The 17307-nt window shown below is 40.1% G+C and overlaps 1 protein-coding gene across 3 annotated transcripts in view; it reads left to right on the top strand.

The window, feature by feature from the left end:
* Positions 1-17307, top strand: part of CNKSR3 (CNKSR family member 3) — a 62276-nt gene that overhangs the window by 10355 nt on the left and 34614 nt on the right. The window contains exon 2 of one of the 3 annotated variants that reach the window (XM_048935103.1): positions 16619-16649. The exons of the other annotated variants lie outside the window; for them this stretch is intronic. Within the exon in view, the coding sequence (XP_048791060.1) occupies positions 16634-16649 (16 nt within the window). The 5' untranslated portion in view covers positions 16619-16633. The remainder of the gene's footprint in view (positions 1-16618; positions 16650-17307) is intronic. 3 annotated transcript variants of the gene reach the window in all.

Consider the following 17307-nt stretch of genomic DNA (forward strand, 5'->3'; position numbering starts at 1 on the left):
GTACTGCGGAGGTCCCTACTGAATGTAAACATGTTGATCCCCCATCTGGGTCCATCCCACAGTGTCTGCTGTAGAGCAGCGAAAGTTGCGGGCCCTGGTTCAACCCTAGATTCTCCTTTCTTCATAGTCACTCGAGCTGCTATTGTGCAGAAAGTGACAACAGAACAGGTGGAGGCATGGTCATTTAGAAAAGTTGTGTGCGTAAGAAAAGAAAGCACGGCTTCATTTAGAGTTGTTGAAATACTCATAATCAGTAGGCATCTGTTGTGGTTTAACCTGGCAGGTAGCTGAACACCACACATCGTTTGCTCACCCACCTCCTCCCAGTGCAATGCAGAGAGAACTGGAGGGGAAAAAAACCCCAGAAATTAGAACTCGTGGGTTGAGATAAAGTGTATTTACTGAGATAGAAAATGAAGAAAAAAGGGTGGTAATGATATTATGTGCGTCTGGATGTGTTTATATGGATATGCACAAAACAGGTGATGCAGAAACAGTTGCTTAACACCCACCAACCAATGCTCAATGCTCAGCCAATCACTAAGCACTGGCTGCTTGCCTGGCCAATTCCCCACTGCTTTTAGAAGTTTTGTTGTTGTTGTTTTTCATGATGACACACGGTGTGGAATATTCCTTTGGCCAGTTTAGACCAGCTGTCCTGGTTCTGTACCCTCCCAACTTCTTGTGTCTCCTTAGCCCCCTCATGAGCACAGTGTGAGAAACTGATATGTCCTTGGCGCCATACAGCACTGCTTAGCAACAACTAAAACACTGGTGTGTTACCAACATTGTTTTGGCTTTAGGAGAAAAACAGCATCATATCAGATACTATGAAGGAAAAATCATCTCTGTCCCAGCCAAAACCAGGACATCATCTGATGTCTGGAAAAGTTTTTGATTGTCTAATGTGATCTGTTTATGGCAGAGTTGTAATTATATTGTGTGCTATTCGTTGTCTGCTGAAAAAAATTGTTACTTGTAATACTGAATTCTTAAAATATTGCATGAGACAGTAGTAAGAGATGCACTTCTTCATAGTCACTTCATGTGGTAATCATTGGCCTGGTTTGTCCTTCCCGCTTCACTTAGCACCCTTCGGCCCATTGTCTTTGCTGGGCGGACTACCTTGTACAGCTATGTAAAAAGAAGAGTAGCAGCTCGTGTTGCTGCGTGCAGGAGCAGCTTTTAATGGTTGTAATTGAGTCATGTGTAGCTGATACTTTTTAGATCTTTGTGGTATAATTAGAAACACTTGGAACAGACTTCTGGAACTACTTTGGATTCTTTTTACAAAAGAAAAACACAATTTTTGTGCTGCTAGCAGTGAAGCCAACTGCAAAATGATGGTTCCCATCGATGCTAGTGGAAGCCAGTATTTGGTGAAGTAGCTTGACTTGAGGGTTTTGGGAAGCTTCTTAGACCACGTGATAGGGTGTAGATACCAAGCTAGTGAGAATCTTGGATGTATAAAATTGTCTCTTCAAGAAAGTAATTGAAAACTGGATGCTGTGATGTAGTCGTCGTAGGACCACTAGCAATGCTGTATGTGTGCTTTTAGCATTGTAAGATTTATCCTGGCATCTCAAGGAAGAGTAATTGAAGAGGATTCAGCTCCCAGCAGAGGAGTCGCATGCCAGGCATGTCTAGAGACTCTTGTTCAGCTGTCATTTGCAGAAGTACTGATTTCCCAAATTGTGAGCTTGTATGTATCTGTACAGGTTTCACTTAAATTTATATGAACTTATTTGCTGCAGAATACCGAATGAACGGTGTGGGTTCTAACCAATGTGTAATTGAGCATAATGTATGTAAATCTATAGGCCAGTATCATTCTCAGTCTTCAAGAGATTAAGCATGGGTTGAAATCATAGCTGGAAACTCAACGATTGTTTACTTTTGGCTTTACTGAAATATATTTTTGCCATTCAACATTCTTAATTGTCACTGGGAATTCTGTAAAATCTGATAACTTCTGAAAATTACTTATCTGTTTTGCAGTCTGCTTACAGCACTTGCCCAAGTATCTTTGTCAGCTGTGCCCACGAAGTCCCTTCCTGGAGCTGCTTCCAGCACCTAGAAATCATGCGCTCCCTTGAAGGCAGCACCGATGAGGTTGTATTCTGGAAGAGATCTTAGAAAACGAACAGGAGAAGCCCGACAAAACAGCAAACAACAACATAAGAAACAACATCCAGTTTATCTAAAGTGCTGAAAGAAGCAATGTCTTGTTACTACCCTACTAAGAGAGTGTTGTGTCTGCTCACACTCTTGCCTCATAATCAGAAGCTGCTGCGTGAAAATTCCAGATGCAGTGGCTTACACAGATGCAGGGCTCTCTTCTGCCCTCCTCTGCTCCACTTTACTTCAGAGAGTGAGGCTTCTGGTCAGGTTGGAAGTATTTTGGCCTTGTGGTTCAAAGCCCTTGGTCAGCTCTGCTGTTCTTTATCTTGGATATCTTTGGCTTACTTACAATTACATTTTACAATTGGGTTTTTTACATTTAGGGTGTTGCACTTGAACTTCAATGAGGTCTCTGCTATTTTGGGAACCAGCGTCATTACAGCATGCATAACTAGGGCTGCAAGACAGCGTGGAATAGTGCAAACGTGTCAAGCAGCTAATTGTTTGAAGCAATTACTTTAAATGTTTAAATCAATGTTAAAAAATACGGGGAAGTAGAGAGGTTTTGTGATTGACTACTTAATTGATGAATCTTGCTTTTTGACACAATCTCTTAAAAAGAAGTTGAGATGCTTTAGCGATGTGCTTTAAAGTGCCTATTGTATTAGGTGCCTCAAGGCTGGTCTCTCCTGTCACTGGAACAGTGTTATCAGTATGCTACTTCAGAGTCTTTTTTGTGTCTGCCTTCTCATTCCCCCCTTTCTGCTTCCTTCACTATTACTCTGAATATACACTACTAGCAGCTTTCACTTGTTCAGCTCTTCATGGTCAAGTCTTTGCCTAGCCTTACTTGGCATATCTTTCCTCGTGCATTTTTTTAGAAGCCAGTTGCTCCTTTAAGTAAGATCTTTAAGGCTACTCTGTTCCTTTTTCATTCCTACGAAGCTCTCCTCAAAGTCATCATCTGTGATGGCATCAATCTTTGCAGGCACAGTGTGATGGCACAGTGAAATGACTGCTGTCAGCAGGCTGTGGTGTTCTTTCTTGTTCTGGTATTATTTGGTGTGTTTCAAGATTACTTTGGATAAGGATTGGGATTTTTGCTCTTTAATCTTGAGGCTCTTTGTGTTCTGGCTCATGCAAACAATGACTTCTAAAGAGAATTATTGATGTAAATGATGTGGGGAGTAATGTAGGCATGCAAGCAAGGGCAGTGTATCCTAGGACAACCCAGCAGTGACTCCTGAGGATTTGTCCATAATGAAGAGGTATATGCACTGTTAGCATTTTTGATAATGTCGTTCAGTTTGCTGTGACATATTGATGTGATTAGCTAGTGCTGATGGCTGGTGATTCTCAGGTGCCTGTGCTTCTGCCTTCTTGGTGACTGTGAGAGTGTAAGATAATAGTCATCAGGGTTTCATAACTGTGTAGGAGATGGTCATGTCCATTTGGCAGCTGTATCAGCTGCTGCCTTACAAGCTGCTCCTTGACTAACTCCCATGGGTGTAGCAGTAATCACAGCATTTGCCAGGGTGCACGCACACAGGAGAGATGAAGGTGAGTAATGGAGTTTGTTGCAATCAGCCGAAGCAGTTCCACATGGTGGTGTGAGAAGGCAGCCAAACTAAATTAAAGGGATCACCCTGTTTCTTCTTGGCAGCCAAGAGGCAGTCAGTTTTGCAATGCTGGTTCTTGTTTCCACTGTGGGAACAGACAGCAGAGTGTTAATTAACAGAGTTCAAGAGAAGGAGCTCTTGTGACTAATGAACTACTCCTTCAACCACAAAAAACCCTGAAACATTAAAACAGTAAGCTCTTAATTGCATTCTGTAGATGAAGGCCTTAGGGCAGGGGGTTGTTGCACGTTGTTTATGTATTAACCACATAAAATTATCAGACGTGTAGGTTTCATGTGCTAGAGATACAAACAAATAGTGTAGAGTGTACTGTTACTACTTTAAGAAAATAAATTGGGTTTGGGCTTGACTTGTTCAAATACGGTATTTATTTTTAGGGTCAACAGAGGCCTTTTTTTGTACTTGCTAGGGAGGTACAGAAATTACTCCTACCAAAAAGGTGTTGACCTAGTTTCCCTGGGAGAGACAAGCCATGGAGGCAGTTACTTTACAGAGCTTCCAAGGGGACAGTATTTTTGTGTTGCCTGCAGTGAGTGTGTAATTACTCCGCTTAATATTGCATGTGATTGAATACTGTGCTCATCCTTCTTTTTCCATTTTATTTCTTCTAAAGCGTATTTATCTAAAGCGTATTGTTATGACAGTTGTTTGCAATGGCAAGCAAGATATGCAGAGCTTGCTGGTGGGATACGTAGTCTCATGGAAGTCTAGGTCAAGATAAAGTAGATAGAAGTCATTATTTTTGTCTCTTTGATTTTTTTTTTTTTTTTTTTTTTTTTTTTTTTTTTTTAAAGTTGTGCTGTTGCTTTGCTATGGAGTTATGTTATATAGTACTCTCCAAAGGTTTCCATGCCTGGTGGTTTTGACTCAGAGTTGTGGAATGTGATGTATTGAGGGTCTGCTCTTAGTCCCTAAGCTTGTTGGGCCCAGCTGATTCTTGCTTTGGGAGGGGGATGTGCACTGCTGCTCTTCGCTCTTTTGGGCAAGTGAGTGTTTTTGTTGTCTCTGGCTTTCATTCCAGCATCTTTCACCATGGCTAGTATGTATACATGTGAGAGGAGAAACAGTAGGTGAAGAATAGTGTCAGCAGACAAAGATGTCAATGACAGTTCTACATTTATTAGAGTAAAAAACATTGGAGTTAAAACGTATAAGCTGGGTGGGATTTCTCAAGAGAGTAGCTTGGGGTTATGAAGACTGTGGCTGCTTTTTTTTTGTTGTTGCTTTTCCCTCAATTTCTTAAAGTTGTTTGTGTCTTCATTCTGGGGAAAAAAAACTGTCCTTTCCCTCTCCCTCCTCTCTCCTCACCTCCCCCTGCTGTTCTCCACTCTCTCTGAGACGTAATGATTAACTTGAGTGTAAGTAAGGTCACCACAGTACCTGTAAGGGAAGAACAAAGATGAACAGTAATCAAATAAATTTGTTTTAAATGAGAATCCATCACTGCATAGTTAACAAACAGGAATACTTTCCCAAGTTAAAACCAATCCACCTGGTTGCTCATTTTTCCCTTATAAAATAGCATTCAGTAGTATTGCTCCTGAGTACAGAATACATTGTTGGGTATAGCGAGCAATTTCTCATGGTCTGGAAGTTTGAGCATTTGATCTCTAGTTGGAGGTTGGGTCACAGTACTAAGCTTGTGACAAACCAACTTATTCTATGCAAAAATATATTCTTGCTTGAGGAAGGTGTTTGATCTGATTAAGTTGCTTGAATATAAGGCTCTGTAATACTTGAGATAAAGCATGCATTCAAGACAGAAGCTTCTCAGGCAGCTTTAAGTTGGTTAAAACAAACAAACTGCTGTCTTTCAGTGAAGTTTGTGGTATTTCTGGATTGATTATCTTTTTTTTTTTTGTAGGCAAATCACTTTTAAGCATGCCCCTTCCAACCTGGGTTGTTCTGTGATGCTAAGTTTCCTTGCCTTTCAGTTTTACGCAGTCATTATTCGTAACTATCACAGGTCATTTTTACAAAAAGAATGCAACTTATTAAAGATGGGGAATGAGACCAAAAAATACTTTTTTTTTTTTTAATTCATTGTGTATTTTGAATTACTAGGTCTAGTAAGTCCATTCTGTGATTAAGGTGATTAGGCCTCCTGTGAAAGAACAGGAAAAGAACAGAATGTATTATATTTTCATTTTAATCTGGAAAGTTATTTTGAAGACAAAGCATTTTTTTGTTAGAATAAAGCGACTAGGTTTCTCGGTCTAATGTTTCAGGGATCATCAAAACCTTGAGTATTTTACAATCCTTATGAAATACAGTTTTTTTCTTTCTACTCATTCTTCTCATCTAGTGTGATATTGGTCACAGACCCAAAAAGTTACTCAGTTTCACATAAAATCTTGCACGTACTTCTACTGATTATTTGCACAATCTGTACCTATTTGGAAACAACACCAGAGTTCTGTAATAGGTGGCAGTGGGAAACATAACGTTTTTGAGGATTGTTAATGGATATCTGACATTAGTGCCCAGCCATACCATTGTGATTATGTGCCTGGAGAAGCAAGAGCTGCGTCTGTGTTCTGGAAGCTGGAGTGTGTTCTGATTCATCTACATAAGCATACATAGTCTCTGGACTTTTCAGTGCAACCACGAGGAATGAGGATGAGCAACTGGATTTGATGTGAAGCAGGAACACAAACCTGTCAATGTGGTGCAGAAGTTAATAGGTGACCTTCTGATCGCTGCTGCTAATAGAACAGTAGAATGATGAGTTATTTTTAGGCACTCAATGTGATGTTTGAGGTTCAAAATCAGGGCCTGTGTGTTAAAGATTACACACACACTGCTCTCAAAGGTCTAAATTGTGTCAGACTTAAAGAATGCAAACAATCTGTGGGATTAGTGCGTCTCTCTTGCACGCACTGAACTCAAAGCCTGGAGTTTGTATGCCACTCACTCTGTTATTAGTGGGGCTGGTAAATGGCTAGTTTGATCATCACTTTCATAAACGTTAACTTTTTATCATACTTAAAACTCCCTCCCCTGGGTTGGTGTACATCTGTCCATATGGCTGATCTAAAGTTTGCTGTGACTGGTGCTGAAAGCAGTTGTATTTGGGGTGAGGGAGACAGGTGGCCCTTAAAGGGGGATCAGCCCACTGGGTTAATAGACAATTTCTCTGTGGGAAACTTGTCAGCTGTTAGGAAGTATCTGTCTGTTCTTGCCTTCCTTAAGTGCTGCCTGTCTGTAACGGTTTCTGTTCACCCAGTTTTTGGATTTGTGTTTGAGATTTTGGGGTGAAAATTGATTATTGATAAACTTGTTTTATGTGAAAAAGTTAAAGGCTGGATGTTGTGTTGAGGGACATGGTTTAGTGGGAGCTATTGGAAATAGGTGAACGGTTGGAGTGGATGATCTTGAAGGTCTTTTCCAACCTTGGTGATTCTATGAAAACCAAGCCCAGTTTGGAAAATTTAACATTTAAAAAAAAAAAAATAAAAAAAAAAAATTAGTAACTTCAAAAGTAACATTATTATTTTCTTTTAAGGGAAGGGATAGTGGCATAGAAAAAACTCTGTATGAGGAAAATATTTACTGTACATGTGAAATTAGCGATACCATCATTACTGCATGGCAGTAATGAGCTGAGGAAGCATTGCTTTGTAGTGCTAGTAGGCAAAAAGGGGTACAGGTTGGAATACAGGTGGCTCTATTTTATTAATTTAACTCTTTTTCCCTGTGAAGAGGAAACATTTTCTCTTTCAAACAGCTTTGAATTTTTGACGTTTTGAGAAGTCTCATGTTGGGATGGTGCTGATGTTATGTTAGCCCATTAAGAGTAGCAGCATACAATTTACAACTGAGATTATAGGAATTTATAAAGGGACTGGCTCTCTAAATTGTATGGGAGCACTTTGATGTCTGGAGATGTTGTGAAGATTATTTTGAAATTTGGTTGTGAATTACATTCAAGCATAATAATAGCAAATTAAGGTGAGACAGAAAAGTAGAGTCCAGGGCAACTACCTCTTGGAATGTTTTAATTCATATACCTGCTTCTTGGTAAACAGAAACAAGATGTTTTGAAAGGGGAAGCAATCTGCTGAAGGACATACCCTTTGATAGGGAGTAAAATATTGTTTTACTTCAAGTTATATTCCACAGTATGGCAGAAAGTAACATCTGCTTACAAAAAGACCAGTATAGCCAGCAACCTGAGATACTGATGTGAGCACGTGTAGCTGGCTTTGATCTGCTTAGGCAGCATGTGTACTTATCCCCAGATACAAAATATTGAAGGCACACTATGGTGAGTGATGTCATTTGAGAGGGGCTTCATTTTTGTTCTGTCAGGCACCAGCAATGCAGAAATGTTGTGTCATAGAATCATAGAATTGTTTGGATTGGAAGGGACCTTTAAGATGGTCTAGATCCAGACCCCCTGCTATAGGCAGGGACACCTCCCAGTAGACCAGGTTGCTCAAAGCCCCATCCAGCCTGGCTTTGAATGCTTCCAGGGAGGGGGAATTCGCATCTCGCTGGGCAACCTGTTCCAGTGTCTCACCACCCTCACAGTAAAGAATTTCTTCCTAACATCTAGTCTAAATCTACTCTCTTCCAGTTCAAAGCCATTTTGCCTTGTCCTGTAACTACCTACCCTCCTCAGCTTTCCAGAAGAGACCCTCTTTAGGTACTTGGAAGGCTACTGTAAGATCTCCTTGGAACCTTCTCTTCTCCAGTCTTAAAAGTCCAAGCTCTCTCAGTCCTTTGTAGGGGAGGTGCTCCAGGCTTCTTTGTAGCTTTCTTCTGAACTTGCTCCATCTGCTCTATCTTCTTCCCTTCCCCCAGCCACAGCATATAAGGAAGCGCAAATAGGATCACCAGCTGTACCTTTCAGGGCCATGCGTTGGAGTGTTACTGTGCTGCTACCTTCTGACCCACACCATGCTGTACTCTTCACAGTCTCTGATATATTGTGGAATGCACTGCCTTTTGTCTGACATCACACCAGTCATTAAAGTGCCTCCTTTTATTGAATTCCATAGTGCCAAGTGCAGTCCTGTGACATCTCTCTCAGGTTCCTTCCAAGTGGCACCTATATATTTCCTAAAATCTTTGCCTTGCTCTTTAATAATTCACCACCACGCTGTGTACTTGTCTTATGGTGGTGTGTGTTGTTCCACAACACAGAGCTGCTGTTTGCAGCATCTCTCGGGTGCTCTGGTGTACCTCCCTGAAGATGCTCAAGCACTGCCTGATCACCTGATGAGACTGCTCATTGCCTCTATTTTGGTTCCTTGTCACTTTGAAGGTTTTTTGGTAGCTGTGTGGTGGCATTGTGCACATGCAAAACAAGGGAATGAGGGTGGTGACAGTACTGGAACAGGCTGCCCAAGGAGGTTGTGGATGCCCTGTCCGTGGAGGCATTCAGGGCCAGCCTGGATGTGGCTTTGGGCAGCCTGGTCTAGTGGCTGGCAACCCTGCCCACAGCAAAAGGGTTGAAACTGGATGATCTTTGAGATCCTTTTCAACCCAGCTCGTTCTATGGTTCTGTGACACTGGGGAGAGGGGTGGGATGGGTGATGGGAAGACTGGGATTAAAGAATCAATCTTCAGCCATATGGAATGGCTGTCCTAATTCCATAATTTCCTGAGCTTCTGCCTCTGAGGGCTTAAATGATTCCATATCCTGCAGTGGGTGAAGCTGCAATATAAATTTCATTGAAATAATAAAATGAAAGTAAGTTATTTCCATTTTAAAAAGTCTGGTTCTTGTAATCATGTGGGTGACTTTATTGCTAGCACTGGGACTGTGTTTTAAGTTTAATGCGATTATACTTCCGTAAGTGAGATGGTAAAGTATTTAAAGGCTTGTTTTGGATAAAAGTTCTCCTGTATGAAGTGTGTTAGAATAATGGTATAAAAATAAAATGAGAAAACAAATTTGGCATGGTTGGAAGCATTGGAAAGTTTTAGGAAATATATTTTGTTGTGATTGCACTGATTTAGTGAAAAACGACTTTTGAATAATGAAATGAGTTTCTGTGGTGAGAGTGTCTTCTTCGTGTCCGAGAGTCAGGGTGCTGGACTACCTTGAAGCTGGAGTGGTGACTGGTGTCTTGCCTCAGTTCACGTTGCCACCTAGTTGCAGAAGAGACAAATGCTATGGAATGCTCACGGGGTGATTCATTTCTGAGGTACTCATTCTGAATATTCCGTACAGGTGAGAGCATGTGGTGAAGTGGATAGGTCCCTACAAAGCCTGGTGCTGTGTGGAGGAGTGTGCAGAGGTCAGTGAAAGAGCGCAATGGACCAAATCTGCAAGAAGCTGCAAATTCATGTCTGAGTGTAACTTTAAAATATGTTGGTTGACATGTTTTGTTATGTACTTAATATGAAGAAAAATGTGAGTCGAAAAATCATCAACTTTCCTCTACTTCTTGCTTTTGATTCTACTGCTTGCTTTTATTTCCTGGTAGAGGAAGACTCGGTTGTTCTTTGAGCCTCTATGTATTGGAAAGCAAGTTCTGACTATCCAAAATGAGTTTTTCAAACCCTAGGTGGAACGGAGTCCAGAAGTTTAAACTTCTGTAAATGTTTCATTGCCAAATCTCCGATGCAGTATTTAAGGACAATGCTTTATGTCACCAACAGCTTCCAGGATGGTTTCATTTATTTTGATGTACTTGGAATTTTTGCTTGAGTGGAATTAATGAAGCAGCTGATGCATGTTAAGTAATTCCCATTGATTTAGTCATGGACATCAGTTGCAAGCAACGAAATAGGATAGAAAGAATTTTCCAGAGTGTAGGATGAATCTAACAGTATTTTTAGATTTTTTTTTTTTAAAAAAACCCTCCCTATATCCCTTGGTACAGACACTCAGAGGGTCATCTTTCTTTGTTCTGCTAATGTGTGCATGTGACTACTCTTTTACCATACTGAAGGCTCCATATTTGCTGGCACTGTCAATTATGTCTGTATAAGGAGAATAGTTTTATTGGGATTGTAACAAACACTAAGGTACGTTCACTGGATGTGATTGCTGTTGAGACTTTGAAATGGTGGAAAAATATTCTTTACTAACAATTGTGTGAATTTTTAGCTAGCGCAGTAATCTTCTACAGTATGCAGAGCCATTGTATTTAAGCTTTGTGGACTTAAAACCCCTTTTGAGAAGGGGATGGGTAAGTTGGCAGGCAGATATAACCCTGAAAACTTGGAGAAAGTAACAAAATATGGGTGATACTTGTGGAAGTGCTTCTGTAACAATTGAGAGCTATTCTAAACCTAACTTAATTGCAGCTATTTTAAATGTAACCAACAAATAGACATGCATTTGCATTCATTGGTATACTGGGCAGAGAAATGTTTTCTTGTTTCTGTCTGGAATGTACAGTACTATAAAGCAGTATGTAGTCTAGGTGCTACGTGAGCAATACATGCTTATTTAATAAAGCTCCAGAAGTGTCTGGTTACAGCTACAGAATACTGCCATTTTGTTTGGGTTTTGTTTTTTGCCTTGCTCATGGGGTGTGTGTGTGTGTGTGTGTACAGGGGGAATGAATGCAAGTTGTGTCTTGCCACAGGTAGGATACTGCTTTTACTATGAAGTCAGGGAGGATGTTGTCAGCAATGTCCCTGAAGACAACTTGAGGTATTGGCTCAGAAACTATTTGGGTTTGTCTATCAAGGGCACGTGTGTTCTCGGTTTTAATATGTTTTCCATGCAACTGCTGAATGTTGACTTTCATAGCATATTTTGTTGAAACGTAGAGTGCCAGGGCTATCTGCAGAGAACATATGGGTAAGCTCTGCTTTCATCTCACTTAAGTAGTTTGCCAAACAAAATCTGTTACAGCATAGAAAGAATGCTTTTGCCAAATGTAGCTGGTCAGTAAGTGATGTAGTTCATCCTTAAGAAGGAAGATCGAGACATGAGATACATTGTATGCATCGCAAGTAACTTTGCAGACACAAAACCGCGGTGTAGGCAGCGAACATACACCAAAATGAGCAGGAAAATATGATGCTCATCATGCTTTTCTTCTTTTTTTGTTCATCTGTCTTCCAACTTTCTCTGGTCAACAGTCCTCTTCTGGTGGTGGCTGGGATTAATGAAGAGTTAGAGCTGAGATGCTGCCAGCTGTTTGAGGTCTGAATGTGAGCCCTAATTGTTGTTCCCATTATTCCTTCCTGGAAACTGGTTCTTCAAGATGAGCATTTGCTGTTACATTGCTGTAGGGCCTGGCTGCCTGGGGCCAAATGGTAAATCCTTAACAAGAGTGTCTGTGATCCCTTCCTTTTTCTTCTCAGTTGAGCCAAAGTTTCAACCTTAGAGGCCCAACAGTACTTAATGGCCTAATATTGAGAGGTGAATCTAGTTGCATAACCTCAGGAAGGTCACTCAGATGAGCTAGTGTGATACCAGTAAAACATGATGAGGCTGTGGCCTAGTGTATGCAATAAGGACCAACAGCTGCATACGTGTCTTCAGTCCAGCTTTGCTGCTGAAAAACTTAACTGTATGTGTATTCTGACCCCATCTGCCTTCAAATTGTTGGGGGTAAAAAGCAGTAGACTTCAGATTTTTTTTTTTCTTGGTATTGTCTAATTCATGTCTAGAGGGAATAGCTTGCTGAAGGGAAAAGGCCTGTGTTTTCGCACTCTGAGGAATTGTGATTTTTTTTTTTTAGTATGTTGAAGTATGACATGATTGGCTTATGTTGCTTTTATCTCTTGTACAGAGAGATTTTTCTGGTTAAACCTGTATTTATCTGATTTTTTTTTTTTTTTTTTTTTTTTTTTAAGAAATCTGACATGCCAGCACAATTCACTGTTCAATTTCTATAGCATTATATTTTAATTGTCTTTAATTTATAACCTTAAAGCTGTGTTGTAATAAGAAAATCTCAATAGAAAATAGGAGAAATAACACTTTTTTTTTTTTTTCCTCTAACTCTGTTTTTTCAAGACTTTTCTTTTTAAGGAGAGTCATGAAAAAGATAGCAAGCTCTGCTTGAAGTTCTACACTTTTGGAGTTCTTGACTACTGCAGAATTGCCTTCACCTTAGTTTCTTGTATGCTACCACCTACTGGTGTCAAATTTTTGCATTCTTGGTATGAGGTCACTCATTTTCAACTCAAGATATGATTTCTGAATTAATTCACTCTTGCAATTTCCTGCTTGCTGTTCATGTCTCCAGTTGAACTACATCCTATGAGAACAGCTGTGCGATTTGATGTGGCGTATGTCCTAATATCACTTAAGACTTAAAAAATAAAAATAAAGATGTTTGACTTTGAGAAATTTTGTGCTGCTATTATACTAACATGAATACTAGCTTTGAAGAGAGAAGAGGTAACAGTTCTGTTAAGTCTTTGGGTGGAAGTAATTAAAAGGAAGCTGCTATTTACGTTTGGTGCTGTGTGTAGTGCAGTTACAGAAGTGCTGTATCATGTGCTATCTATCTGAATGCCCCATTCTGTGCCTTTGCCAGGAAGGAATGTGTTTTGGAGGATTGCACAAAAGACAATATTGTGTGTTCCTTTCAGTAGGTTCCCTATGGTCTTCAGCCATTTCATTTTGTCCCTTGGAGTCCAATGAGACTTCTGTGACATTTTCTTTAACAAGCCTGCTCACCTTCCCCTGAACTCCAATGGATTTTGATCATTCACTGCATAGTGTTGTGTAAGGAGTCACTGTTCATTGCTTGTTTGGACCTGTTATCTATTAGCTTCATTTGTTCTCCCTAATTCCTGCATTGAAAGTTGGGTCTCTATCTGTTATTCTGTCACTTGTAGTTTTATAGGTCTTGTGTCTGTTCTTTTTTTTAAAGACTCTGGTCTTACATTTGCTTAGTTTCCTGAAAATACTTTGTGAGGGAAATCTTAAGAAGGTAGCACTGTTTGTTTTTTTTTTTTTTTTTTTTTTTTTTTTAAGAGATGTCTTACTTTGTAAACTTGCTAGTTAAGCAAGTGTGTGGACAAAGACTTTTCACTCTTCCTTAGTGTTTCCTATTGGGATTTATCCTGTGAAGTGTTGAAGTTGTAGTTACCCTTCCATGTCCAGTCTGGAGCATGATAACAGTGCCCATTGGAATGGGTTCAGTCATTGATTTTGTAGAGAGGACTGCAAATAGTGTTGATAGGCCTCCTACTGTGTTTTCCAAGATTGCCTGCATTGGAATGACTAAGGCTTAAAAGTGGTCTCTGTAGCCCTTCCAAGTAAGGATGGTTTACAACTCGATTTTTTTCCCTGGTTCTCTTATTAAATGGCAAAGCTTTCAGGTTTGAATTTGAGAGATGCGAAGGGGTTTATGGATGGATTTGAATTGAATGAAATAATTTATTTTAAGGTATTTTGAACACGTCTAAGTGGTCTATTTTTGCAGAGAAAATGCATTAGCCAGAAATGCTGAAAAAAAAAAAAAAAAAGAACATGCTGCAGAAGTGTTTTTGTGCAACTGTCAGTCATGGGGGATTACAGAAGGGACAGTAGAGCATTCATTATCAAAGCTGGAGGTGTTGCCCTTCCTTCTCTCTGTCCTGGTGTCACCTTTGTGAGGGAGTTGCCCTTTGCATCCCTGCTGGTGGGGAGAGGCTAGCAATTCAACTGGTTCCATCCCTGTTCAACAGAGTGAGGAAGACAGGAAGCTTTGAAGCTATTGTTGCAGTTCCAGGTGATGTCTGTGTTCAGCAAAGATAGACCTAACTCCTGGTGAGGCAACAGGCATGTCTGCTTAGTTAAGATGCAGGTGATAACAGAAAGGTAGAAGAAATACTTTCAATTGATTATGTGAGGAGAACTTACTTTATAAATGAGTTGTTTTGTGCTGGATAAGTGATGCTGATGATGAGAACCTGTTGTTATTCAGTTGTGGTTCCCCTGCACACTTCCAAGCCATTGATGCATTAGATGGTGATGGTGCTGTGAGTGACTGTGGAACTCCTTAGATTAAAAATTGAAAGAAGATGAGGTTTTATTTTTGTACACTAGACAGTAATTCAAGTTTTTTATTCTTGACAATATGAGGTCTTTGGGCTCTGTCCCCTGTAAGTGGCTCACGCAAAATGATAACCAGACTTTTGTTTTGAAAACTTAGAGAAAAATAAATGCTTTAAGTCATAGCAGAGAAACATTCAGGGATATAAGTGCTAGAAATCAGTTCTTACTTAGAGCTCAATTTATTACCAAGCTAGGTTTCTATTGACTGCTTTCGAGTTGTCTTTTATTGTATAATTGGACCTTGAATTCCTTGTTGAAGTCATCACTTTCTTGCCCCTCACTGCAAGAAAGACATTGAGGCCCTGGAGTGGGTTCAAAGAAGGGCAACAAAGCTGGTGAGGGGTCTGGAGCGCAGGGCTTATGAGGAGCAGCTGAAGGAGCTGTGAATGTTCAGTCTAGAGAAGGGGAGGCTCAGGGGAGACCTGATTGCTCTCCATAACTACCTGAAGGGAGGTTGTAGTGAGCTGGCGGTCGGCCTCCTCTCGTGTAACAGTGATAGGATCAGAGGGAATGGCTTCAAGCTGCACCAGGGGAGATTCAGGCTGGATGCTAGGAAATATTACTTCTCTGGAAGAGTATTCAGGCACTGGAATGGGCTGCCCATGGAGGTGGTGGAGTCACTGATGCTGGAGGTGTTCAAGGAACGGTTGGACGTTGTGTTCTCACTAAACCATGTCCTTCAACTATTGGTGATAGGTGGATGGTTGGACTGGGTGATCTTGTAGGTCTTTTCCAACGTTGATGATTCTGTGATCACTGGTCTGTTAGTCCATCATACTGTAGGAAGAGAATGGCATCCATGATAGAGTGGGACAGTGTTCCCACATTCTAGAAAATGATGTGTTAAGTCTATTTTCCTTCTGAAACTTTCTTTTAAATTTGTTCTTCACTCTTACCTGTTCTTCTGAGCTCTAGCTTTTCTCACTTGTCTTGCAGAATTTTTCTTTAATTTCATCTGCTTTCTCAGGTGATGGTTCCCCTGCTTATGATGAACTAACACATTCCTTATTTAAATGTTCATTTCCTGCCTTGATTCCATCCTACTTTTCCTTTAATAAATTTGAATCCTGGAAATAGTTAAAGGAAACAAAGAGAGGAAGCTATTGCAATGAGTTATGAAGGGATATGGCATATAAATGATAATATAATGGTGTATGTCAAAGACTCTTACATAATTGATGGTCTTTCAAAACTGGAGGGAATGGATTTGTGTGTGTGTGTGTGCAAGGATTCTTTTGAGATTAAAATGTGCAACTGAGAAGACCTTGGAAGGAGAACTAGAATGAACTAGAGTGACTTTTTAAGTTGGTATGGTCAAACTCTTATGACTCCAAAATGTGTGTGTTTTTGAGGCAATGAGGCAAAATGATTTTGGCAGTCCCTCCTTGCCTGCATTTTAAGGTCCTCAGGAGCCCCTTGATGGGCTGAGAGGCACAGCTAAACCCTGTAGCTACCATGAGACACCAGCTTCTGTGAGTTTAGTAAAAAGTTACTCAGCGAAGAAGAGGTTGGGTACATGTTAATAAAGCTCTATTTCCCTGAGGTGATGAGTGGTTAATTTCCATGATGGTGTTATGAGGAGGGGAAGGTCTTGCCCTTTCTCTGTTCAAATGACTTGTGTTCTGCCTGCTTCCTTTTGTCAATTTGGACATTTTGAGTTATCATTAAAATATATTTTAAAGCAATGATCCCAGTCACAATCCAGTTTTTTCTCACTCCTTTTCCTGGTCTGTCTGCACCTCTTTTCACCACAGTCATGTTTGATTCTATAGGCTCTGTGGCCTCACAAGAGAAGAAAGTATGGGAAAATGGTATGGAGGGAGGTGGGTCAGCTGGTCTTGAACCCGTGGCTGTAATATGTTAGTTAACTGATTTTATTCATTTGTTGTAGGTAAATTAGTTGCCAATGTCCAGCACAGCAGGTGAGTGAAAAACATGAAATTAAATTACTCGATGACTGTGCTGGTAGAATCTCTAGTATTTTGGTAGTCAGATGTATTACTGCTGAACAGTTGATTTCTATCACCAATAGAAATGTTAATTCTCTCCAAATAGTAAGCTGATAGTTATGGCTTGGATCCAAACTCCTGTTTTTACTCCTCTCAAAGTTATTTTTTACTCTCAATTCTTATTCAAAATAACTTTCTCTAATCTTGGAAACAGTGTGAGATTGCTATCAGTGTAAGTCTGTAAATGTGAGATTCATTCTAGTGTTTTTGCTTGAATGCAAGGTATCGAATATCTTTCAGAATGATCTGCACAGTTGTGGAAGGTTATTTTAGACAGAAAAGTCTAGACAGTTCTTAAGATCTGTTGCACATCTCTACACCTGCCAAAACTTGGGAGGGAGTTTTGTGCAAATTATATTACTGCTCTGCAAAGTCTTTTTATAATACAGATAATATTTTATTGTGGGTTTTTTTTTTTTTTCATCAAAGTCATAGTTAGAAATGTGATAAAACTTGGGTACCATTGCAATTGGTACTTCAATTATTGTTTTCCCTCATTCTGTAGTAGTTATGTAAACGGGAATGATCTTTCATGCATGGTTTTCATTTATGTGTGTGAAACAATACAAAG

Source organism: Lagopus muta, chromosome 2, assembly GCF_023343835.1.
Source record: "Lagopus muta isolate bLagMut1 chromosome 2, bLagMut1 primary, whole genome shotgun sequence".
NCBI classification, from domain to species: domain Eukaryota; kingdom Metazoa; phylum Chordata; class Aves; order Galliformes; family Phasianidae; genus Lagopus; species Lagopus muta.